Genomic DNA, 25,611 nt, shown 5'->3' on the forward strand with positions numbered 1-25,611 from the left:
CTTTTGGGGACAGGGTCTCATGCAGTTCAGGCTGGCCTTAAACTCACTTTGTAGCCCAGGCTGGTCTCGAACTCGCAACAGTCCTCCTTCAGGGAGGCTTTATTATATAGGTACCGTGTTCAAATCATTGGCCACTGGTGATGAAGTCAGGTTTCAGCCCCTCCACCTGGTAGACAAGGCTGCAAGTATCAACCCTTAATCACCCAGATGGTTCCCCTCAGCGCCCAGCCCCTAAGAGTTACTCATTAGCATAAATGGAGATATAACTGGAAGGAGCTTGTGAGTAATGAAAGATGCTCCCCTACGTTTTGCCGCTCGGGAAATTCCAAGGGTAAGAGGAACACTGGCTGGGAAGGAAAGTAGGTACGAAGATGAGGCACAGATTTCTTACTGTGTCGCAGGATCATAACAGGTCTCTGACTCCCCCGCCAGGGCTCTGTCTGCAGTGCTCCCTGCCTCCTCTCCTTGCTGGTGGAGCTCATGGACCCCCAAGTACTGGCATCATACCTGCCCATCATCAGGCAGGATGCCTCACCCAACCTTCGCCTCCGTGCCCGGGGTCCAGGTGTTCCCAGCAAACCCCGCAGCTGTGAATATGTCTAATATGCCCCTCCCAGCCCACCGACAGGAGGGCGGGCCCCCTCTGTCCCTCTGGGACCTTCCTGCCAGTGCTGGTACCCTGTTTGTTCTACCTGCTCCTCCTCCTCACCTCATCCGCCCAGAACTCCTTTGTCTTTTCTGAGAAAAACAAAACTCTTTTCCACAGGAACCAACGACAAGCCAGGGGGACCCCACTACATCCTGCGCTGGACGTCGCCCCAGGTCATCAAGGAGACCCACAAGCCCCTGGGAGACTGGCGCTACTCGTACATGCAGTGAGCCCTGCTCGGCGCCCCCCTCGTCCGCCTGTTCGTCCACCCAGACGACGGACCTTGCCGCACTGACCCCACTTCCCGCTCCACAGGCTGTCATGGGCAGCGCCCCTTCTACAGTCATCTGTCCAGTCCCAGCCCCTCCTGTCCCCAGTGTCAGGTTCCAGGCTCTGCTTTGAGGTCACGTTGGGGAAAAAAGAGTGACTGACCCCTTTCCCATCAGCTACCCTGGAACTGCCCTGCCGTCCAGCGGGTCCAGCCCCAGTCCCGACTGGTTCTCCGTCTGTCCCGTTCCCTCTCCACCTGCTGGACCCGGGGAATGGAGAGGGAGCATCTCTGGGGACCCTGCGGCAGCCTCACCACTCCAGAGGCTCCTGGCTGTGACGGGGTGGCCTGCAGGGCACAGGTCGCTCAGCTGCCTTGCCCCCTGGTCTGGGCTGCCCCTCCTCCACTGTGTCTCTGGGTAGCCCACCTGTACCCAGCCATGTGCCTTAGATACCGTGTGCCTTCCTCCTGGTACCTGTGTTCCCCCAAGGCCCTCCTGGCCACCTTCCAAGGTATGGGAGGTGGTGGTCCTCCCGGGCTGGTTGCAGTTTTGGAAACTTTGGGTCACCTCTGCTCTGTCGGGCTATCCCCTTGCCCTTCTGGCCCTGCCTCTAGAGATGTCTGTCCCCAGAGCCCATGTAAGGCCGAGATTCCCCTGCCGGCTCAGCTCAGCCCAGGCTGACACTGCTGGCCCCTTGTCCCTCCCCAGAGACTTGGCCTGGGCCGAGGACAAGCCTGTGGACTCCTCTTAGCATGTCAGTGGCTCCGTGTGACGGCCCCTCAGTGGCCTGTTCTTTGCCGGATACCCCAGAGACCGAGCAGCGAGGGAAACCCCCTCAGTGCTTGGGTTCTAGTGGGCAGGGTCTGTGAGGCATGACTTTCCAGGATGGTGCTTAGGGGGTGGAGGGAGTTCTGCTGTCCGCAGAGCTGATGTGGGGACGCCCAAGTGCCCACTTCACCCTGGCCCACAGTCTGGGGTGGGTCTGGTACCACCTTGGCCAGGAGTGGGCTCTACTTCCTTCTGGGTTCTTGCCATTTCCCATGGTGGGCTGGGGGAGGGGGCACAGGCTGGAGGTTTTTCTACTGATTCTGTCTACACTGTGAGGTGGCAGTGGCGTGCACCCAGTGCCACCAATAAAATGCCTGTCACCTGCCAAAGCAGTGGTCTTTCTGGGGGGTGTTGTGGGGGTGGCCGACTTTTCCTTCTGAGTCTGATGGCAGACACGGTACCCTCAGTGTGACAGGGAGAAGGATGGGCCCTGGCATCTGGATTACCTGATGCAGGTGGCAGGAGCCTGGACCTCTTGGGTTCAAATCTGGGCCCACCGCTTCCCAGCCAAGTCGTTTCCAAACAGTTCTGTAATCTCCCTGAACTTCTGTCTCTTCATCCATAAAATGGGGATAATTCCCTCTCATGCACATGCACGGGCTGTGCATGAGAATTGAGACAAAAATCAGACAGGTATTCAGTACGGTGCCGGATGGATAATGATCGAGAGTGTTACCCATTGACCCATCATGAAAACAGCTGCCACGGAGGGCCATGGTGGTGTTATGCGTGTGTTAGGCTGGGCTATGGGACTTGGATACTTGGCCAGACATTCTGGATGTTTCTGTGCAGATGACATTAAAATCAGTGGGTTTTAAAAAGGAAAAGGTGGGGCTGGGGATTTAGCTCAGCGGCACAGCGCCTGCCTGGCAAGTACAAGGTTGTGAGTTCGATTCCCGGGACCGGAAAAAAAACCCAAAAATAAATAAACGAAAAGGTAAAGCTGATCCCCCTTCATGGTGTGGGTGGGCCTCTTGCAGTAGCAGGTGGTCTTAATATAATGGCACGGGGTGGGGTTCGGCCAGCGTGCTGCCCGTGGAAGTGCATGGCCGCTCTTCCTGGGCCTCCAGCCCACTGAGTGGGTGGCCGGGGCAGGCGGGGTGGGGACACTCTTCTCTCCGGCATAACCCGTTTTGGGCTCCCTCATAGCTGCCGCTTCTTGGTCCCAGAAGCAGCCTGGCTGGAGACGGAGTGTGCAGGTGGTCGTGCGTAGGAGCAGAGGGGTGTCTAGTGTGCCCTGACTGGTGCTCACAGAAGGAAAAGGTGGCATTTTACACCTGAGGGCGGTGTGGGCTCTGTTCCTTGTTTTTGAGCAAATAATAAATCTTGCTCAGGGTCACACTGAAAACAGGCCAAGGTGGCTGATTCCTGGCTATGTGCTTGCCTAGCTAGTTTCATGTGGCCTGGGCAGCATCACTCTGGCTTCCAGGAGGGGTAGTGGAGGTCAGAGGGGAAGGACTTGCACGAGGTTGCTTTTAAGAAGGTGGGTGTTGCTGGGTGTGGTGGCGCACGCCTGTAATCCCAGCACTCAGGAGGCTGAGGCAGGAGGATTGTTGGACTAGCCTGGGCTAAAAAGTGAGCTCAAGGCCAGCCTGAGCTGCATAGCGAGACCCTGTCTCAAAAAGACAACAACAACAACAAAAAAGTAGGTGTGAACTCAGATCTGGGCGCCTGTAGCACGTGCATCTTGGCCACCTGCTCCATCAGGTCCCTGTCTTCCAAGCTCCTCCGCCACTGTCATTTTACCCTGACCTGCCTCCTTTTGAACTAAGGCAAGAGCCCTCTGCCCATGCCTAGCTGGCCCTCCAGCACAATGCCTGGCCCTGCTCAGGTGCCGGAGGCCTCTTTGCATGGCCAGCACACTAAGTCCCCACGTCTGCGGTCACCCATGGAGCCCCTTCATTTACCTGCTGTGGCCAAGGGCCTGGCCGCAGTCCTGGGCTCGGAGCACGAACCATTTGACTGAGGCCGGATGTCCCTGTCACCGCCATCCTATGGGTTGCCAGCCGAGCATGCACTAAGGAAATGAGGGGCCACCTGTTCCAGCTGCTAGCCAGCAGGCCCACTCAGAGCCCCAGGGGTTGGCAGACAGAGGAAGTGGCAGGGTGAGGCCGGCCCTCCTGGAATCCCACCTTCATTTTCACAGAACACATTTCCTCACCCGCCCATTGTAACCCTGTGTGTTCTGCTTAGGGACCAGGCTTGCCTGGACCTGAGCTGAGTGCTTTAGCTCCCTCACCCTCATGGAAGCCCTGTAAAGTGGCCTGCTGTTCCCATTTAACAGATGGGAAAACTGAGGTGCAGACAGGTTAACTTTAACATTAGTAGGGAGATGATCAGCCCCATCTCCAACAGCCAGGCCATTGGCACCACTGCTGAATAGCTGCAGACCTGGACAGCCTGGGACTAGAATCCCAGCCATGACCCCTCTGTTGTTCTTTGACCTCCCAGCTTCAGGGCTGACATTTCTTGGGGAGCTGAGTTCAAAGGAAATATTTTAAAATAAAGGGCCAGACTCTGTGGCCTGCCTGAGTGAGGTGTTCTAAACACAAGAACTCCATCCTGGGTGCATGTGTGCCCAGGAAGGGAGAGAACCCTGATCCAACTGAGAATCTTTAGTGTGTGTGGGGGGTGCCCAAGGTCTCCACCCTGAGCTACATCCCCAACCTCTTTCTTCACTTTTACTTTGAGACAGGGTCTCACTAAGTCACTGGGTTGCCCAGGCTGAGCTCACACTTGTGATCCTCCTTCCTCTCAGAGTACCAGGATTACAGGCGTGTGCCACCATGCCTGGCTCTGAGCACTTCTTGATAAGCCCTGTGTAGTGGATTGACAACTGGTGGTCAACTTTTAACCCTCAGGTGAATGGAGTATGCGTGGTGCTGGGTTGGGAGGCCCACCTGAGGACTGTCGCCAGCAGCATAAGAGGCAGAACTGGAGAAGAAGTGAGGCTGTTGGGAGCTGGTAGAAGCTGTAAGGAGCTGTGGGTTCTGCTGGAGGAGCTTGTCTTGCTGGCTTTCCTGATGAACTTGGCTGTTTTCATCCTTTGAGGAGCTCAGGACCTTGTTGTTGCTGAGAATAGCCTCAGTTCACTTTGGGGAGGCTCTGGTCCTCACTTTACACAGCGCTTCCTGGTTCCAGAGGAGAAGATGGTGCACTGCCAAACTCCTAGAGAAGCTTGCTGCGTTGGCTTTCCTGATGGGAACTCGGCCATCCTGATCATCAGAGGAGCTCAGAGCTCAGGACCTCACGGTTGCTGAGGACGGCTGTGGTACCTTTCGGGGGAGCTCTGGTTCTTTGAACATCACTTCCCGGCTCCAGTGCAGATCCCTCAGCCTGCTAGCACAGCTCCTTCATCCTGTTGGCACAGACTTTCTAGATTCCATCACTGACCTATAGGCCTTGCCAGGGCAGATCTGTGAAACAGGCCTGCCTGAGACATTGTCGTGGGCTGTGGGCCTCCAGTTGGATTCGTGGGAGGCATGTTATGGGCTCTAGGTGAGCTGGACTCATGTAGGACATTATCGCGGGATCCAGGCCCTCAGCTGGATTCCTGGTCCATAGTGTGGGGACAGATTTCTTACACTCTTGTATATGATTCTTTGGGTGACTATTTTAAATAATCTTATAAAATATGTGTCCTGTATTATATTGTTCCCCTTGCAAAATAAGCCCCAAAACCAAGACACCCTCTGTTCCCTTTAATGATCAAGGGTCACACCAGCCTACAAGGGAGGGGGTATAATTTTGGCCCTATTTCACAGATGAGAAACTATAGCTCTGGGAGGTGGGTCTGCTGGGGCCCCCTGAGATTCCACCCCAGGGCCTCCCCAGTGCCCATGCTCTGAGCTCCCTCTGGCCAGCTTGATGGCCACCTGTTTCCCTGCCCCCGCATCAGATGATTCTGGGTCTGCAGCAGCCCAGGGCTGCCTGGGGATGGAGAAGTCAGCAGGGAGGGACAGCAGGGGAGGGGCTGTAGCCCCACCCACCCACAGGGCACAGGAGGAAGGAAGGAAGCCCAGGGCAGCCCCCTTTCCTTTCCCTGAGCTCTAGAAGCAGACGCCAAGGCAAATGTGCAGCCTGTCAGGGCCCCTTCATCTCCCCCAAGTGCTTTGCATAAGTCTGTCACGGCTGACTGTCACCTTGGAACAGTGGCCACACGCGTGTAATCACAGGGACCTCAGGCCCTAGATCAGGCCACAGGTGACAGCTGTGTTAGCCTGACTTGGGGCGTGTCCATGTGTACAGCGCTGAAGGACAGTCACAGTGACGCAAGGTCTGGCTGTTTATCTTTTGTGTGGCCGGCACAAAGACCCTGAACAATGTCTCAGCACAGACTGTGGACATGCTCCAAGGCTTGCGGCAGGCGAGGTCTGGTAACAGCCCCTGTGTCAGGGGTGTGGTACGCGGGGCTTCCACAGGATCGCAGCAGGGGCCTCACTTGAAATGCTAAGCACTGAATTCGTTTTACAGAGAGAGAGAGACTGAGGCTGTGGAAACAGAAGTGACTCCCTCACAGGCTGCCTGCCCATGGGCAGAACTGGACGAGAAGCCAGGGGTCTGGCTGCCTGTTTACCTCCTTACTCTATCACAGGGGGGTCACAAAGCTGCTCCAACGTACTCCTAGTAGACTTTCCAAGAGCAGAGGGGAAACCAACCTGCTTTTTTGGACTTTGGGTGATTGCCCCTCTCCAGGCCTCAGTCTCCCCATCTGTCTGATGGGCAGTGTATGGATCCCTGCAGCCTTCTCAGTCGGGACACAACATGCCACACCTGGCACCTTGCGGTGCCTCACCAGGGGCCTGACTTCTATCCCTGCACTGCAATCCGTGTCCTCTGCGTGTCCCTGGCTCTTGTGCCGTGTCCAGCTGGGCCACAGCGGACTTGGCCATGCCCACTGCACGGATGACTTTCCCAGCTAGCCCGGCTCTCCAGTTCCCGCCTTGCTCTGAAGTTGGGTGATGTCAGGTGGTCCCTGTGGCTGCACTGGACACTGTCCTTCCTGAGCACCTTGGCCTTAGGTGGAGCCCATGTAGGGAGGGCAGCAGTGCCCCCAGCCACACGGTGGGACCTGTGGTGACAGCTCCTGCTGGTGAACACCTTCATACAACGTATAGTTCAGGACTGGGGCAGCCTGTGCTTACTTTCCGCCTTCACCACCATTAGCTGTGTGTCACTCACAAGTCCTTTAACCTCTCTGAGCCTCAGTTTCCTTCTCTTTAAACTGGGAGTGACCACAGCAACCTTGCAGTACATGGGTGTGATAAAGCAGAGACATAATGCACACGAAACGTCTGGCCCTGCTCCTGGCCTCTAACACCCGTTGGGGACATTGCTGTTCTGTTGTTGCAGCTCCTCGGTCCTGGGGTGTTGGTCAGGGCAGGGGACTCTGGTCCTGGATGCCCTTAGAGTGCCACCTCAGAAGATCCCGCAGGGACCAAGGAGGCCAGCGTGGACACAGCTGGATGGGGCCTCCGGGAAGGGCAGGTGGCCAAGCAGGGCCAGGCTGCTGAGGCTTTGAAAGCCAGGACCAGAGCTCTGGACTTCGGCTTGGTGTGGCGGGAGGGAGGCCCAGGGCGGGGAGAGCAGAGGAGCGAGGGACTCGCCCCGTTGAAAACAATCTGTGTGTGTGTGGAGTGGACGGAGCAGAACAGGAAGGAGGTGATGAGCGTCTGGGCTTGGGGTGGGGCGTGGAAAGGGAGCCCGGACAGAAGAGAGGCTGGAGGCAGAGGTGAGTTCGAGGTGGGGCTGTCGGTGGCTGGTGTGGAGGCAGATAAGGCAGCACAGGGCGGGCTCCCCATAGTCCAGAAGAGGAAACTGAGGCCCAGAGAGAACAGCAGACCCAGAACCCACGCCTCCTCCCATCAATACCTGCACCCTGGAGCCGGTGACAGACCAGCTTCAACTACCTGAGCCAAACTGTGTCCAGCAGGTCCCCGGAGGCCCCTGCTTCACCACACATCTGGCTGGAAGGGACAGCACAGCATGAGGGAAACGCAGGTTTTTGCTTCCAGTAGGACCCTCATCCACGGGGGCGTCACCCTCCCTGCTGCCCACGGGGCAGGCACCTTTAAGAATCTTCCCTTTTCCATTTTGCAGATGCCCCTGCCCCCTGGCACAGAGTCAAGGCAGGCACACGCAGGGGCTCCCATCACAGAGATGACAGCAGTTGGGATGCCACCAGGCAGAGTGAGGGCCCTGTCCCCATAGCCACCCCCCACCCTCACTGCTGCTGCTGCCCTATATGAAAAGCAATGGCCTTGTGACGTCCTGTGACCCGGAGATTAAACTGTGCACCCAACTCTGCTAGCTGTGCATGTGGGTGAGTTTCTTAGCCTCTCAGGGTCTCAGTCTCCCCATCTGTGAAATGAGGTTTGCGATCCTCCCCAGATACTGGGAGGATTAAAGGAGCCGGTGGATGACCAGCCTTCAGCTGGTGCCTGGTTCTTACGGACAGTGGCCACTGCCCTTTGGACACCCCAGGTGCCAGGTGCCATATGAATATTACAGTGTGTACCCCTTAGTTGACTCCAGAGCTCGGGTCTTTCACAACACCACTCTGTCCCCGGGAACACGTAAGTCCTCATTCTGAAATGTTAACACGTTCCTGACCAAGGGGCAGAAGGCTAAGGTGCAGCCCGCCGGCAGGGCGCCTCCGCCCTCCCAGTGGCGTTCTGCTCCCAGGCCCCATGCTTTCCCAGGAAGGAGAGTCCTGGTTCCTTCCGGCTCCTTCCCCTGAGCGCTTAGAGGGCTCCACCTGTCCCAGGTGCCTCACGTCAGTGGCTGGATCATCACTATGTAAATGTCTGTGCAAACGTGCTGGTGTCAAGTCACCAGCTATCCAGTGAGGTAGGCCACCCGCTGACATTCTCTCTTTGCAGCGATGGAGCTCCGGACAAGGACATTCTGGGTCCTGTTCTTCCTGCTGCAGGTCCTGGCTGGGCCAGCTGAGCCCGCCGAAAACTTAGAGTTCTTTCTGCCTGGGGACTACCTCCTGGGTGGCCTCTTCACCCTCCATGCCAACGTGAAGGGCACTTCCCACCTCACCATCCTGCAGGTGCCCAAGTGCGAGGAGTGAGTCTCACATGAGCCTGGCCGTGGCTGTGGGGGTGGCATGGGGATCTGGGTCTGGTCCTGTGGGCCTCAGGGGGTCAGACCAGGACTGAGGGCTCAAAATACTCCTCCTCCACTGCTCCCCGTCTCCTGGTCCCCAGGGAGCCCCCATGCCATCCACGTCACTGCAATCTTTGCGATCGTGCCGTGTGTCAGTGGGACCTGGGCTGTCCTGATGTCATGTTTCCCTGTGGAGTTCCAGGACATCTGAGCTCAGAGGGATCTTAGAGACCATCAGAACCCCCACTCACTTTGGCAGTGGGGGACTCCCAATTGCTGTGCCTTTGGGAGGCAGGACGTGGTTTTTCTGTAGCAGCCTCTCAGGTGGAGGGGGAGGTTCGCATTTTCCAAGGGCTGTGATTTGGGTGGGTGGGTGGTGCTTCCAGCACTGCAGGTGACCCCCTCCCGCTGGGTCCCTAGGGATGACGGCACCATAAAGAGATTGGGTAAACAATCTTCCTGCAAGCAATGGGACACTACAGCCAGCCAGGGGGTTGTGAACAGTGACCTTACTCAGAGAAGGTGGAACATGCTAGGGACAAGAAAAAGGAGAGAGCAAAAGATGACCGCGGGCTGGCTATAGAAGCACACCATTTCCATGACGTTGGGAGACAGCGTGTGCTGGCTGGACAGGAGTGAGGGCAGTGGGGCCAGTGATGGATTCGCACTGTGCTGGATTTTCTGGTGCCTTGGACAGCGAGGGGCAATCTAGCAATGGCAACGAGACTAGTGCTAGTGATGTGGATAATGTTGATGGGAGAAACTCAGATGATACAAAATCGGAGCACGTAGCAATGGTGGTGATGGTAGTGACCTGGTGGTAAAAGGTGGTGGTGGTGAAGGTAAGTGACGCGGTAGCAGTGGCGGGGGTCGTGGTGGTAAAGGTGGCGGTGACAGTGATGGTGATGGTGGTGATGGTGAAGGTGGAGGTGGTGGTGATGGTAGTGACAGCAGCGATGATAGTGAAGGTGGTAGTGGTGATGGTCGTGGTATTAATGATCATGCTGGTGACCGTGGTGGTCACAAAGATGTGGTGACAGTAACAGCAGCGGGAGAAACACTGGTGACTGGTAGAATGGGTGATGATGGTGACAGTGGATAAGGGGGTCACCGTGGGTGATGGTGGTCACGGTGGACATCAGTAGAGCCCTCCCTGGCTCTGCCTCCCCTCCCTTCCTCATTCCGTACCTTTCAGCTCCCACCTCATTGCTTTGCACCCCTCCAGGTACGACATGAAGGTGATGGGTTACAACCTCATGCAGGCCATGCGCTTCGCGGTGGAAGAGATCAACAACCAAAGCGGCCTGCTGCCTGGTGTGCAGCTGGGCTATGAGATAGTGGACATCTGCTACCAAACCAACAACATCCAGCCTGTGCTCTACTTCCTGGCGCGGACGAACTACTTCCTGCCCATCATAAAGGACTACAGCTACTACATACCACGCGTGGTGGCCGTCATTGGCCCTGACAACTCGGAATCCACCATAACTGTGGCCAACTTCTTCTCCCACTTTTTCCTTCCACAGGTGAGGCTCTGGTCCCGGCAGAGGGGCTAGGGTGGAATTGGAAGGGTGGCTCTGCTGGGGGCGCTGGGAAGCCCTTCCCCATCACCGCAGGGGCAGAAGTGAGAATGTGAGCAAGGTCAGACCCCGTCCTGGGGAGGCAGCTCAGACTTTGGAGGCCAACAGACCTGGGGGTGAATTTTACCACTGCGAAATCTTTGGCAAACCTCTTAATCTTCTGAGCGTCAGTTTCCCTTCCTGTAAAGTGGGATGATAAGATTTCCAACCCAGGACTATCTGCAGGGTAAAGTGTCCCACCTGTAAGAGTGTCCATCCAGCACACAGCAGGTGGCCAATAACACTATTGTCGTTATGTAAAGTATCTAGCATAGGGACAAAAACTCAGAAGGTGCTCAATATTATCCTGTACAGTGGCCCAGGGCACTATGTGCCTCGTAGTAGGTGCTCAAAAAATGCTGTTAGTATGACTAATTGTGATTGTTATCATCATCATGATTTATTTTATTTTATTTTCTAGTACCAGGGATTGAACTCAGGACCTTGCGCTTGCCAGGCAGACACTTGTGCTGCTGAGCTATATCCCCAACCCCATAAATATCTAGTAGGGAATCTTAGGGATTTTAAAGAAATCTTGTGTTTCCCTCTCCCATCTTGCCATCTTAGATAAGAGAGGCTCTAATGTTTTGTGGGGGTTTTTTTGGTACCGGGAATCAAACTCAGGACCTTGAACTTGCCAGGGAGGTGCTTGTGCCGCTGAGCTATATCCCCGGCCCCTCATCATCATGATTGAAAGCACCGAGTCTGCTTCTGGTAGAGAGTGAGTATTCATTAAAGAGCTGCAGTACAGTAGGGAGCATAGAGCCCAGGGTCTGACACATAGTAGGAACTCGCTGAGTGTTAATACTTTCATGTGAAGCAGCTAACTCAGGGCTAAGCTGGTTCCTTTATTTATGCAACAACTATTTTTCAAGCACTGTTTGCCAAGGAGTGTGGAGGGTGCTGGGGATATAGCTGGGAACCAAACAAACAGATCACTGCCCTTGTGGAGCTTATCTCCTAGTCAAGAGAGGCAGATGATAAACATAAATAAATAAGTGATAGAGTCAAGGGTGCTGCAGGGATGTTGGCCGGAGTAACGGAGAGGATGGACACACTGTCCCTGAGATGGGCAGCTGTGGGTGGACGGCTTGGTCGCTTGAGGTGGAAGTGGGCAAACATGCTCCTGTAGCTCAGGAAAGAGGTCTGGGCTGGAGTGGATGACAGGAAGTTGTCAGTCTGAAAAGAATATGAACAGCCAGGAGGCTGGGTGGGATCACCAGGGATGAAGCAGAAGGAAAAGAACCAGGATAGAAGGCATGCAGTCGTGCATGCCTGTAATTCCAGCACTCTGGGAGGCTGAGGCAAGAGGGCTGCAAATTCCTCAGGGACTTGGCAAGACCTTCTCTCTCTCCAAAAAGTTCAAATTAAAGCAAAAAATAAAGGGCTGGGAGCTGGGTGTAGTGGCCCATGCTTGTAATCCCAGCACTCTAGGAGGCTGAGGCAGGAGGATTACAAGTTTGAGCCCAGTCTGGGCAACTTAACAACCTATGAAGAACCTCTTTTAAGGAAAAAAAAAAAAAAAACAACACTATGGAACCCCCAGCATGAGGGTCCCCCAAGGTGAAGAGATGGAACCAGGAAAGGAGACAGAGCAACCAGTAGTTGGAGGAAAACTAGATATTTCCTGAAGGCTGAGGGAAGGAGTGGGTGATGGTGCTGAAGGGGAAAGCGCTATGTCCAGGGACACACAGTAGGTGCTCAGTAAGTGTTACCAGCTGATGGGAATAATGATGGTGCACAGCCCTGAGCCAAGGCGTGGCACACAGTAGGCACTTGCGAAGAGTTACTCCAGTGATAATCGTGGTGGTGCTGATGTAAAGCACCTCGCTTAGGGCAGCACACAGTAGGTGCTCAGGTGTTTCTGGGATGAATATGATGATGAGGGTGTGAACACCTAGTCCTGGGGGTGGCTCATAATGATGATGGCAGATGAAGCCCTTGCCACACCACGGGCCCGGCACACAGTGGGTCCCTCGCCTCCACAGATCTCCTACAGCGCCATCACCGACCAGCTGCGCGACAAGCTGCGCTACCCCTCCATGCTGCGCACCATGCCCAGCGCCAGCCATCACATCGAGGCCATGGTGCAGCTGATGCTTCACTTCCGCTGGAACTGGATCGTAGTGCTAATGAGCAACGACGACTATGGCCGTGACAATAGCCAGCTGCTCCGAGATCGCGTGGCCCGTGGCAATGACATCTGCATCGCCTTCCAGGAGGTGCTGCCCACGCCGCAGGCCGACCAGGTCGCGACGGCTGCGGAGCTGAAGCAGCTGGAGAGCATCGTGCGCAAGCTGAAGCAGGCCACGGCGCGTGTCGTGGTCGTGTTCTCGCCCGAGCTGGCCCTGCACAACTTCTTCCACGAGGTGCTGCGCCAGAACGTCACCGACATCGTGTGGATCGCGCCTGAGTCCTGGGCCGCTGATCTGGTCCTGCACAACTTTACTGGGCTGCAGAATACCGGGACCTTCCTTGGCGTCACCATCCAGGAGGTAGCCATGCCTGGCTTCAGTGAGTTCCGCGTGCGCCGCCCGGAGGCCCAACCAGAGCGGCCACCCAACAACACCCCGCGGGCCACCTGCAACCAGGAGTGCGAGGCCTGCTTGAACATCACCAAGTCCTTCCACACCGTGCTCACGCTCTCTGGAGAGAGAGTGGCCTACTGCGTGTACTCGGCCGTCTACGCCGTGGCTCACGCCTTGCACAACCTCCTGCACTGCAGCCCTTATCACTGCGCCAAGAAAACCGTCTATCCTTGGCAGGTGAGTGCCCCAGGCACAGGCGCACACCGCCACCCCGAGGTTGCCATGGAGACCGCAGGGCGCTCCGCCCTGGCTGGGCTCTAAACTGCGCCGGGGCGGGGGGAGGGGGGACGGTTCTGGGCCACGAGGTGTAACGGACACGAATATCCCCTCTGTCAGAGTGCAAAGAGCCGGGAGTCCTTCCAGGTGTCCAAACAAGTCCTTTTTCCCTTAGTCACCACGCAAAACGGCCCGTCCTTGGAGGTGGGCCCATGGAGGACCCGTGGAGGGCAGCTGTTTTTCCCTGGGCTCCCCGAGGCCTGCCATCAGGTGGGTCTTCTTGTTGTCACTGGCTATAACATCTTGATTCGGACTTGGAACTGAAGTCTGTGCTTTTCTGATTTCACACACATCCTCCCACGAAGTCCACGAGGCTGGAGAAGGTGGTGCTGACGGTCAGGAGGGCAGAAGGGCTGGAAGGGCACGCTCTATGCTGTTCGTCTGGACAGCTCTGCTTCTTAACAGCTTTTCGTTTTTTTTCAGTCGGGGCCCAGCCTCCTTCCTGCCTTGTTGATTGGCCACTTTTCCCAAATCCAGCCCCTCTACTCTCTTGCTCTCTCTTTTTTTTTTTTTTTTTTTGAGACAGGGTCTCGCTATGCAGTTCAGGCTGGCCTTGAACTCACTTTGCAGCCCAGGCTGGTCTTGAACTCACAACGATCCTCCTGCCTCAGCCTCCCCAGTGCTGGGATTACAGGAGTGCACCACCATGTCTGGCTACACTTCCTCTCTTTATTCTTCCCTTCTTTCCTTTTCTAAATCCCCACCCATCCCCAGATAACTACTCACTTCTATGCAGAGTAATTTAGGTAGCTTTAAAAAAAAAAGCTGTTTGAGTAGGGGTGAGGTTCAGTGGTAGAAGCCCTGGGTCTCTACCAGCACTGCAGACACACAAAACAGGAAAAAAAAAAATCCTTCCCTTTCTGTTTTAGTTGTACCTATCTATGCCATAAGCCCAGCGTCTAACCTTGCAACCCTAAGCACGTATCTTTAAGAAATAGGCAGCTATTCTTTAAAAAAGAAATTCTGTGTCTCGTTCTGGCTTATGTCCACATTAGGGACACACAGAAGTGTCATGGAAGTTGCACTGTTGTCTAAATGCCAACCAGGTGCTGCCTGCCCGTGCACATCAGGTCTGACCCAGAGCCACCCTAATGACAGGTCATCTACAGGTAGGGAATCGGGGCACAAGGGGCCCCAGCGAAGTGCACGCCTCGTGGCTTTGAACCTACATCTGGTTCCTGCTGTGGGCTTCCATTCCACCTTCCCCAGGAGCTGTGATGCAGAACCAGTTGTTTTGCTTCTTCTCCAACAGTGGAGACAAACAGCACCAATCGTAGCAACCAGGATATCCAATCCCATTTATTGAGCACCTACTGTATTCCAGATCCTGGGCATCTGTACCTAGGAAGAGATGAAGACAGTTAAGTCTGTCCCTTCTGAAATGCGGCAGGAAGTTGGAATTGCTGCTGCACTTGGGGTAGGGTCGCGTGATGGCAGGGGTCAGGGGCCTGATGGGAGAGGCGAGGGTAGGCATTAGACAGTGCGGGAGAGCAGGAGAGTGGTGACCTGGCTGTATGATAGAGAGTGGGGTCCAAGGAGAGCTACAGATGACACCAAAAAACATTAAGGGCTGGATGAAGGTGTCAGGACTGTATCTGGCAGGTAGTGAGAGCCCATGGAGAGCTCCAAGCGGGGCCCTGAGATGATGTTTCTGAGACCATCCAGGTGGCAGAGACACGAGGCAGGGAGTCAGGGCCCCTGCATTCCTCTCCCCTGCATCTTCTCTGGCCTAAACAGTGTCCCTGGGAATTAGAGAGCAATGGTGTTTTGTGCAGACACATTAGGCCAGTCTGGTTTTCTTGTCTGTTAAGTAGAAGGAATCATTCAGACCCTGATGAGTTACTGTGAGGTCTAACAACAATGCTGCAGATTTTCTGGTGCAGAGGGGAGGCTAAATGTGTCTCCGCTTCTGACACCAAGGGCCTGACCTCAGGACAGAGGAGGAGGTGGAAGGCAGATCTGTGTCTTGCGGCCAATGCTGGAGGTTGGGTGGGGTGAGGTGAGTAGGGGAATCGGGGCTCAGACCCAAAGAGAGCGCCTTGAGATGCCCAAGCCCCACCCACTCAGGAGAATGACAGAGACTCAGCTTTCTGAGCCCCAAGATGGGGGAAGCCCCTCAATCTCAGCTGGCTCAGCCAGGCTTGGCCAGGTCACTGCAGGAGGGGACATGGGACACACACAACTGGCCTCCCCAGCGAGCTCCACACCCTGGTCCTCATCCATCCTCCAGCTCTCAGCTTCTGAGACCAGGACCCTTGGGCCTGGCTTCTGGACTCCGGGAGTGGCTTCTGGAACCAGGTCCTTGCCCTGGAGCCGGGAAAGGGGAGTGAGGGTGCACTCCTCAGGCCCCCCTCTCTGCCAGTCCCCGAGTGAGGTGAGCGCTGGGTCCTCACAGTGTAGCCTAGCAGACCCTCCCCTATGCGGGGAATAGAGCTAAGAGGCACATTGAAGCCCTTTTAGGGTTAGCCTGGAGGCTCAGTGGCCAAAGGCACCAGCCAGTGGAGGACAAAAGATACCCACTTCCGAGCAGTTCTAGTTGGTACCTGCTTCTGGGATGTGGGGGAGAATGGCCAGAGATGACCCTAAGGGGTGGGAGACAGGAAGGACCCAGGGAGCAGGGGTAACCCCAGCTGGCCTTTGCAGGTGAGAGAGACATGGACTCTGGGGCCCTGAGTGTTGAACAAGGTGACTTCCAAGGAAAAGGACGACACCAGGCTTCTTAGGCACCATTAGTTCTAAGCTCCTAACGTAGATGAGCGCATTTATGACTGCAGAGCCCAGCAAGTAGGGTCACACTGTTGTCTCTTTGTAGTAGAGGAGACTGAGGTTCAGAGAAGTTAAGCAACAGGTGCAATGCTGCACAGCAAGGGACAGAGCTGAGGCCTAGACCCAGGTGCGTCTGATTCCAGAGCATCTGAGCTGCCCCATTTGACAGCTGTGGAGGCGGAGGTGGTGAGGTGCTAGGCTCATCCGGCTCAACTCCTCTTCTTCCTGACCCCTCCAGCTGCTGAGAGAGATTTGGAAGGTCAACTTCTCCCTCCTGGGCAACCAGATCTTTTTTGACGAGCAAGGGGATGTGCCCATGCACCTGGACGTCGTCCAGTGGCAGTGGCACCTGAGACAGAATCCTTTCTGGAGTGTTGCCTCCTACTACCCCACGCAGCAGCAGCTGAAGATGGTTAGCAATATCTCCTGGCACACCTACGACAACTCGGTGAGCTGGGTGCGGCGGGAGGGGGTGGGCAGGGCCTGGGAGCTTGAGCAGGGATGGTGGGGGGGCAAGGGCCTTTCTTATCCAGGAGGGCACTGGAGATTCTTAGTGGTCACTGGCGGAGTCTCCCACTTTGGTGTATAGTTGGGCCCTGGCCTTTCACATCGACCGAGAGCGGTGGGAGTCCAGGGTGTCCCGCTCCTGAGGCAGAGTAAACCTTTACTGAGCGTGCGTGTGCTGGGGCTCATGCTAAGGACTTCTGTTCAGCCATAAGGGTCTGAGCTAGTTCTCCACATAGTATGGATGAGGACGCTGAGGGCACAGAGAGGATCTGTGACCCGTGTAAGTGCACACAGCTGCCTGCAGCACAGGTTCAGACATAAGCATGTTAGGGCACATCCTGTGGTTGGGTGTTCTTGTTTTGTGACGGTAGCTGTGCCTGACAGCCGTCAATCTGCAGATCTTCAGTTTTACCATCTTTAGAGAATAGATCTTTGGGGTTCTGCTGAGTAGGGCAGGATCGAGACGAGCCGTGTGGAGTGGGAAGAAAGAGGACCTGGGGATCCTTTAAAAACATCTCAAAGAACTTTCATCACTCTCCTGTGACCATATCCTGTCCCTCATCCCCAATACCTGCTCCGCAGTCCCAGAGGTATCTCTGGCTGCTGGTCCCTGAGCTGGAGGATAACGGTGAAATGATTGGGGGGTGATGCTGTTGTTAGTTTCCTGGACAGCAGCACAAATGTAGGGCTGAGACAATGGAAATCCCTTGTCTTGCAGCTCTGAGCCTGGAAGTCTGAGATCAAGGCATCTGCAGGTCTGGCTCCTGCTGAGGGCTGTGAATCAGCTGCTCCTGGCCTGTCTCTCTTGGCTCCACAGATGTACTTACTACCTGCATCTCTGCTTTCACCTTTGTGGGGTGCTCTCCCTGTGTGCATGTCTTGTGTCCAAATGTCCCCACTGTATAAGAATACCAGTCACACCGGGTTAAGGGCCACCCTATCCCAGTATGACTTCATCTTAGTTAGTTATACCTGCAATGACTATTTTTGAAACGGGTCAGATACTGAGGTTCTGGAGGTTAAGATGTCAAGGACTACAGTTCATGCTGTAAAGTGTCCTCCCAGAATGCAGAGCCTGAGACAAGGGTTTATGTGCAGTAGATCATTCCAGGACATGGGCTGGGGGAAGGGGTCTGAGACCATAAGAGGAGAGGGAATGTCCTCATGCCTGTCACCGCTGTGAGCAAGTAGAGCTCAATCTTCCCAGGACCATCTTAGGAATCACCGTACACTTGTCTCCCCAGGGAGGGGAGAGTCGCATTTCTGTGCTGCCTTCCATCTCTGGTGGCCAGAGGTCACCCTATGTGGTGTGAACTCCTTGCACATGCAGGTCACATGTGTATGAGTGCCTTGAAGCTTCCTGGGACACCTCACCCTGCAGCTGCAGGGCAGGCAGTGAGACACATGGCATCATGGCTGAGGTGAGGTCCGACAGGTGACAGCTGCGGGAAACTGGTGTCTGCAGCAATGACAGGGGTGAGCAGTGGGCAGAGAAGGTGGGAGTCAGACCACTGAGCTGTCCGTACCTCCTGCCAAGCCTTACACTGGACCCTTCCTGGGCCTTGTGAGCCAGCTCAGGCTTACAAGAGGGAGTTTGGTGGTACCATGTTGTAACGATAGTTGTCCTCTGCCCCTTTGGCTGTTCATTCTGGATTCCTTCTCCCAAGCCAGCATTTGGCCGCTGTGCGGCGCTTGCACAGTGTGGGGTGATGGAGACCTTCATCCCCCAGGTGTCCGGGCCCTTGGCTGGCTCACCTTTGCTGGCCACAGCCCCGAGGTGAGGTAGCAGTTACCACCAGGACAGAAGCACCAAGGACCTCTGGTGGGTTGCGGGGCTCCCAAATGCCCTTCCTACCCAGCCCCTTGCTTGGGTCCGGTTCATTGACTGCCCCCTTTCTGGTCTTCTCATTCACTGGCGTGGGGATCCCAGGATGAGCAGGGGTGACCTCAGAACCTGTGGTGTCTGCTGGTGGAAGTAGGCCCACTGTGGGGAGCAGAATTTTGCTTCCCCCTGTTTAACACTTCAGTGAGACAAAGTACCAATTCTATAGTGGGTCTCCAAGAAAAATGGGGAGTGTGGCCAGTCTTTCTTCCCCCTGCTGTTCCAGCGGTCAGTGCCTCCATGGGCACATCAGCCATTTGTTCAGGGTATGTACCTCGGGCCCTCGGGCAGTGTCCCACTCCATGGGGCACCTTCCCTGTGGTGGCCCCCAGGCCAGTGTTCAGTATGCCGTCCTGTCATTTTATTAGGCGGGATGTTGTGAGTGATTTTAGGCTCAGCAGGTCCTGTAGCTGTGTGCTTGGGTCACCCGTGTGTCATCAGGAAATACGACCCTTGTCTGAGGTGAGATGGAGTCCCAGCTCAGGGAGTCCTTGGTGGGCACTTGGGTAGTGATGCTCTGCTGACGTCAGGGAAGCAAATCCTCCTGGGGATGAAGAGGAAAGGCTGTGGCCACTGGGTCTACCAGCAGTGGGTGCCTGAAGCTCTTGAGCAACAGAGCCCAATCAGGGGCTCCCAGATGCATCTGTAGCTGGAAGCTTTGGTGTTTGGCAGTAGCTAGGTGGACTGTGACAGGAAGCTCAGGCTCTTGGGCCCATGCCCTGTGTTAATCACTTTCACTGTCGCTGTGACAAAATACTTGATACCTACAACTTAAAGGAGGAGACAGTCTGGCTCACGGTTTCAGAAATTTCAGCTCGCATTTGGGAGGCTCAAATGCAGAAAATGGCACAGTGGAAGGGTATGGGCGGAAGAAAGCGGCTCACACCGTGGTGGTCAGGAAGCAGAGAGAAGGAAGGAGCCGGCGAGGGAAGGTACCGTTCCATGTCACATCTCCAGTGACTTGCCTCTTCTGAGCAGGCCTTACCTGTTAATAGCACACTCAGCCGCTGAACTCATCAATTCATGAATCCACTGATGAATCCACTGCCCCATGATCCAATCGCCTTCTGAAAGCCCTGCCTATGAGTGCTTAGGGTAGGAGCTGTTACTTGTCTACTCATATTAATGTGCCCAGCAGCTCTGCTTGCGGATCATTGCTGAACGTTCACCTTCTCTGTCAGTTGGTCATGAGAGTCCCTCCGTGTGGGTTTATAGTGATGCCCACTTCTTCTATTTCATTCATATTTAGTTCCATGCCTTATTGAAAGTAGCATATTGATGTTTCCACTTATTACTATTAAATATTATTTGGTAGATGATCTCTTTCTTCCTTCAATTCTGATCTTTTTGCTTTATGAATTTATGGGTTCTCTTATTAGGGACATATGTGTTTATTACATATAATTATTATATCCTCTTGATGGGATGAGCCTTTATCATTACAAAATATCTTTCTTTTCCTCTAGTAACCATTTTTTTCTGGTGTTTCTCCCCTTATGATTTCTTTGGGAATTTTATCTTTGTCTTTGTTACTTGTAGCTTGAATGTGATATGTCTAGGTGTAGTTTACTTGGGAATTTGTCCTGTTTGGTGTTTTCTGAACTTCCTGGATCCTGTGCTCCAGAGTGGTATGCTTCACAAGTGCTTCTCGGCCCCCTACTTCCCTCTGCTCTTAGGTGACACGGGAAGGGTGGCAGAGGCTGGAGGTTAGGGAGTCCCTTTCCCTGTGTCAGTTAAGCTCTGGGAAAATCTACATGGGTTGGGCTCTGCTGAAATAGCTTCCCTTGAGGGCAGATGTTTGTTAAAGCGAACAGAGCACTCTGGGCACATTTTAAAACTAAAAATGATTACTTCCTCCCTTCTCCCTGTCGGCAGCAGGAGGAGGTGTTTCTCTGGTCTTCGGAAAATCTGGCGTGTGTGTGTGTGTGTGTGTGTGTGTGTGTGTGTGTGTGTTTAGGGAGTTCCTGGATGTTAAACTTCCAGAAGTTGGGTGCTGTCTGGGTTCTAGCTTGGGGGTGCTGCACTTTTGCCCTGTGACCCCAATTCTCTGATGGATCAGGGTTGCTGCTGTGTGGTGTGTTCGGCTCTTTTCTTGCTGTGAGGATTGGAGTGATGGAGTGATTTCCCAGCTCCTTACAGGTCAGAATGGAAACTAGAGCCCCTCCACCTGAGTGTCTCCTGAAGCCGCTGAAATGAAGCATTCGTTCACACCTTAGAAACTGGTTTTGTCAAAAGCATCTGTGTCTATGTATTGGCTATCCAAAGGTCAGCCTGTGGACAGCATTTGACACAGCTGGGCACCTCTCTCTCTCTCTTTGAGATAGGATCTCACTATATAGTTCAGGCTGGCCTTGAGCTCATTATGTAGCCCAGGCTGGCCTTGAACTCACAGCAGTTCTCCTGCCTCAGCTTCCTGAGTGCTGGGATTACAGGCGTGCGCCACCCCGTCCGGCTGGGCACTTCTCTTTGGACACAATATATTTCCTTGCATTTGGGCCATTCTTTCTCTGTTTTTCTACATCCCTGACTACTTCTTCTGTGTTTCTTTTCCTGATTACTTCGCACCTCCTCAGTCGCTAACCCTAGAGGACACTAAGGTTAGGAAATTGGACTTACTGTCTTTTGTCTGCATGGCTTGACATATCAATTATGTTCCCAACTCATAGTTTTATTTCTTCAGGTGAGACTGCATTTCTGAACTTCAAGTCAAATCTCTATCTCCTACCAAAAGTGGACCCCCAAGGTTTTCTTATTTCAGTAAAAACAATACCATCCTTCCCTTTGTACAGGCAAAATGCTGGACTTCTCCTTGTTTCTTTGCTTTGCTTTGCTTTGCTTTGCTTTGCTTTGCTTTTTTTCTCATCCAGTCCAGCAGGGAACTTGTCCAGTCTGCCTCCAAAACACATCCAGAAGCTGACCACTTCTCACCCTCTCTGCCGTTATCTCATGGGTCAGAACCAGATCACGGCTTACCCGGACTGCTGCAGTAGCATCTTGCCCGGTGTCTTGCTTCTGCCTTGCCCCCCAGACTCAACACACCAAACAGGGCAATCCTGTTAAAATGAAGTTAAACCCTATCACTCCTCTTTTCAGAATTCCCCAGTGTCTTCTTATCTCATGCAGAATAAAAATGAAAGCATTTTTGCCCTACTCCTTGAATTGATCTGCCAGTGTTCCTCTTGATCATCCTTTTGCAGCCACATTGGCCTTTCTGTGCCAAGTCTGTGTCCCCTCAGGGCCTTTGCACGTGCTTCTCCCTCTGTCTAGAACGGATATCTCCAGGACACACTCCCTCACCCTGTAGGGCGGTGCTTCAGGATTGCCTACTCCATGTCTGGGACACTCTGCCTTTCCGATCTTGCCTCTTTTTCTACTCTTTTACTTACTGCTCATCCCATCTCATCTGAGTGTAGCTCACTCATTCAATACATGATCAGAGGCCTCCCCCCTGGTGGGTTCTTCTAGGTTCTACAAATCACAGCAGTAAAAACAACAGGCCTGGGCATTGCCCACCTGCTCTTGTTCACCTGAGCAAACCCTGCCCAGCAATCTAACAGGGATGTGTTTATTAGGAATCTTGGCTGCAAATGGCAGGAAATCACAGTCACAAACAGTTAACTTGTTGCTCATATAATTGAACACTCTATGTGGTGAGGCTTCAGGCAGGGATGCATCCAGGGTCTCACTCTCTCTGTCACTCAGAGTTTTCCTTGGGCCCCTTTGTTGATCTCTTTGTGGCAAGATATCTGTTACAGCCCCGGGGTTGCATCCTGTCCCCTCTGGATGATCTCAGAAAGTCTCCGTGCGTTTGCCGGGGGAAGATTGATTAGGTGGTGGGTGGGTGAAACTAAGACGTACAGTTCTCACGGTGGTTCCAGCAGCCTTCCCTCCTACTCAGTCAAGCTTGCCTCCCTGAGCTAATAGGGGAGAGTAGGGGGATCCCCAGAGTGTGGGGAAGAGGGCTCAGGGCCTCTTTCCCTCCTCCCTCCAGGTCCCCATGTCCATGTGCTCCAAAAACTGCCAGCAGGGACAGAAAAAGAAGAACGTGGGCATCCACCCCTGCTGCTTCGAGTGCATCGACTGCTTGCCGGGCACCTTCCTCAACCAGACCGCAGGTGCAGCTCGTGGCCCGCGCCCCTGCCCGCCCCATGCTATCCTGCCCTGCCCCTGGTCTCCTAGAGGAGGAGAGTGTCCAAAGGCCAGGGGCCACGTCTGATTCCTCTTCTAGCCTCTTCAGTATCTGGTTTGGAGCAAAATCCTCCAGACAGACTGGTGCAGGGAAGGGGGAGGGAAAAGGGAGAACACATTCCCAAGGCACAAATGGCTCTGATCCCCAGTGTGTGCGCGTGCATGTGCACATATGTGTGCGTGTGCACACACACACACAAGCAAGCTTGCATGCACAATCCAGAGCCCAGGGCCCGGGGGTGTCTGGCCAGAGAACATCCACTGGATGATGAATGAATGAATGAATGAATGAATGCACCAATGAATGGCTCTCCAATAGCAGGAAGATCCTGGCAGGAAAGGATGGTACCTGATCCATCTCTCTGGCGTTCCAATGCCTCAGATGGTTCAGAGCATAGCATTGCCGCTCAGCGGATACAGGTGGAATGATTTTATTTCCTTTGCTTTTGGTTTATGAGACAGGCCCCTGCTCTATAGTGCAGCCCGGCCTTGAGCTCGCAATCCCCCCATCTCAGCCTCCTCAATGCTGTGACTTTCTTGGTTTCCCCTGATGCACTATAAACTCCAGGAAAATGGGGGCAGCATCATCTCTGTGTTCACATTAGTACTTAGCGCAGTTCAGAATCGAGTTTCAAAGACAATTTTCCCTTTCACATTGACCAGTGAGTAAGTGCAGTGGGTGATTTCACCTCCTGATCAAAGCACTTGTGTATATGTGCTAAGCAAAGCGGGTGCTGAGTGCGAGTTTGTGGCAGGTTTTCCTTGCCTTCCTCCCATAGGTGACCGGAGGCTGGAGGCTGGGGCTGAATCTCTCTGTGACCTCCACCTCAGGTCCCTGTCATAGTGGATGGTGCTCAAAACAATGTTTATTAAATGACTCCTGGAAGCAGTGGTCCAATGTCTCTCCCACCAGAGATGAGGACTTTGGAGAATTTACATGCAGTAGGCCGAGTCCAGGAGACCTGGTTCAAATCCTGCCTCTATAACTTCCTGGCTTGGTGACTTTAGGCAAATTAGTTAATGTAGCTAAGCCGTTTCCCCCGCCATGGAATGGGTTGCTGGGGGAATCTGACGAGCAGATGTGTGTGAGACCCTTGGTGAGTGCTGGCTGGGACCTGAGTGTTTAGCTTCTCTCTGGCCCCGGGGCTGGGCTTAGATGTTGCAGCTGCTGGGAAACTGGATCCAGCTGACCCTAGTCACTGTGGGCTTTTGCAGATGAATATGAGTGCCAGTCCTGCCCAGGATCCACGTGGTCCAACAGGAAGGAAACCTCCTGCTTTAAGCGGAAGCTGGCCTTTCTCGAGTGGCACGAGGCGCCCACCATCTTTGTGGCCGTGCTGGCCACCCTGGGCTTCCTCAGCACATTGGCCATCCTGATCATATTCTGGAGGCACTTCCACACGCCCATGGTCCGCTCGGCCGGGGGCCCCATGTGCTTTCTCATGCTGATACCTCTGCTTCTGGCATTCGGGATGGTGCCCATATACGTGGGGCGGCCCACGGTCCTCACCTGCATCGGTCGCCAGGCCTTCTTCACGCTCTGCTACTCCGTGTGCATCTCCTGTATCACCGTGCGCTCCTTCCAGATTGTGTGCATCTTCAAGATGGCCAGCCACCTCCCACGCACCTACGGCTTCTGGGTCCGCTACCACGGGCCCTACGTCTTTGTAGCGCTCATCACGGCGCTCAAGGGGGTCATCGTAGCAAGCAACATGCTGACCACCACCATCAACCCCATGGGCCACACTGACCCCGAAGACCCCAGCATCATGATCCTCTCCTGCCACCCCAACTATCGCAACGGGCTGCTGTTCAACACCAGCATGGACCTGTTCCTCTCCATGGTGGGTTTCATCTTTGCCTACTTGGGCAAGGAACTGCCCAACAACTACAACGAGGCCAAGTTCATCACGCTCAGCATGACCTTCTCCTTCACCTCCTCTGTCTCCCTCTGCACCTTCATGTCTGTCTACAACGGGGTGCTCGTCACCATCATGGACCTCTTGGTCACCGTGCTCAACTTCCTGGCCATCAGCTTGGGATACTTCGGCCCCAAGTGCTACATGATCCTCTTCTACCCGGAGCGCAACACAGCGGCCTACTTCAACAGCATGATCCAGGGCTACACCATGCGGAAGGACTAGCGCCACCTCTGAGCCTGGGATGGAGCACTTGTGCCGGGAGTGGGGCCAGGGCCTCCCTCCTTCAACGCCAAAGGAATGAGTACAGAGCAGTCACCCCTGGCTGTCGCCACCTTGCCCTGCTCCCATTTGGCATTCCTCTGAGGTCCTCTGCCACCTGGTCACTTTTACTCACTCTGTTCCTTTCCCTTGAGCTATTTCTCTTGCCAGGGGCTGCCGCCTGCTTTGAGAAGAAAAGACCCAGCTTGACCTACTGGTCTCTGAGGACAAAGTCTGTTTGTGTAGCCCACAGCCGCCATCTGGCGGTCACGGGGGGCACCTGCCGTTTCGGCTCATCCCCTTCTCACAGGTTCATACTGGGGGTCTGGGCTGGGGCTGGTGTGAGCGCAGAGCACGCTGCCCAGGCGGCGTCATTTCCCAACTGTCTCGTGCCTTGGTGTCTCATCTTCTGTTCCTGAAGAGTTCAGTCCCAGGCGTCTGTGTTCTCATGAATGAATGGGTGGACACAGTGGGCATTTCTTAAGGGCTTGTGAATAAACCTCACCTGGGTGAAATGAGTGCTCTTCCTTTTTGCTGTCAGAGTCTCCTGTGAAAGGACGTGCAGAATCAGAGAGACTTTGGTTTCCATCCCGCACTGCCCCTTCCAAACTCTGTGACCTTGGGCGAACTATTTATTATCCTTGAGCCTGTATTTCCCTGGTTCTAAAATAGCTGTTTCATAGGGACATTTGAGGATCAGAGATAATGTGGTAAAATTCCTCCCTCCCCCTTTCTTCCCCTCCCCT

The 25,611-nt window shown here is 54.4% G+C and overlaps 2 protein-coding genes across 2 annotated transcripts in view; both read left to right on the top strand.

Moving 5' to 3' along the window:
* Aldh4a1 (aldehyde dehydrogenase 4 family, member A1) overlaps nucleotides 1–2,075 on the top strand; it is a 30,936-nt gene extending 28,861 nt beyond the window's left edge. Inside the window, exon 15 of the mRNA XM_005409797.2 lies at nucleotides 767–2,075. Within this exon, the coding sequence (XP_005409854.1) occupies nucleotides 767–879 (113 nt within the window). The 3' untranslated portion in view covers nucleotides 880–2,075. The remainder of the gene's footprint in view (nucleotides 1–766) is intronic.
* Nucleotides 2,076–9,815: 7,740 nt separating this feature from the next.
* LOC102018219 (taste receptor type 1 member 2) lies at nucleotides 9,816–25,380 on the top strand. The gene is made up of 6 exons (XM_013507373.1): nucleotides 9,816–9,892; nucleotides 10,085–10,385; nucleotides 12,467–13,243; nucleotides 16,347–16,556; nucleotides 22,489–22,612; nucleotides 23,901–25,380. Exons 1-6 carry the CDS (start codon nucleotides 9,816–9,818, stop codon nucleotides 24,827–24,829), a joined length of 2,418 nt encoding a protein of 805 aa, XP_013362827.1. The 3' UTR covers nucleotides 24,830–25,380.
* Nucleotides 25,381–25,611: the final 231 nt, after the last annotated feature.

The sequence above is a fragment of the Chinchilla lanigera genome, unplaced genomic scaffold, assembly GCF_000276665.1.
Source record: "Chinchilla lanigera isolate Chin_1 unplaced genomic scaffold, ChiLan1.0 scaffold00126, whole genome shotgun sequence".
In the NCBI taxonomy this organism is placed as follows: domain Eukaryota; kingdom Metazoa; phylum Chordata; class Mammalia; order Rodentia; family Chinchillidae; genus Chinchilla; species Chinchilla lanigera.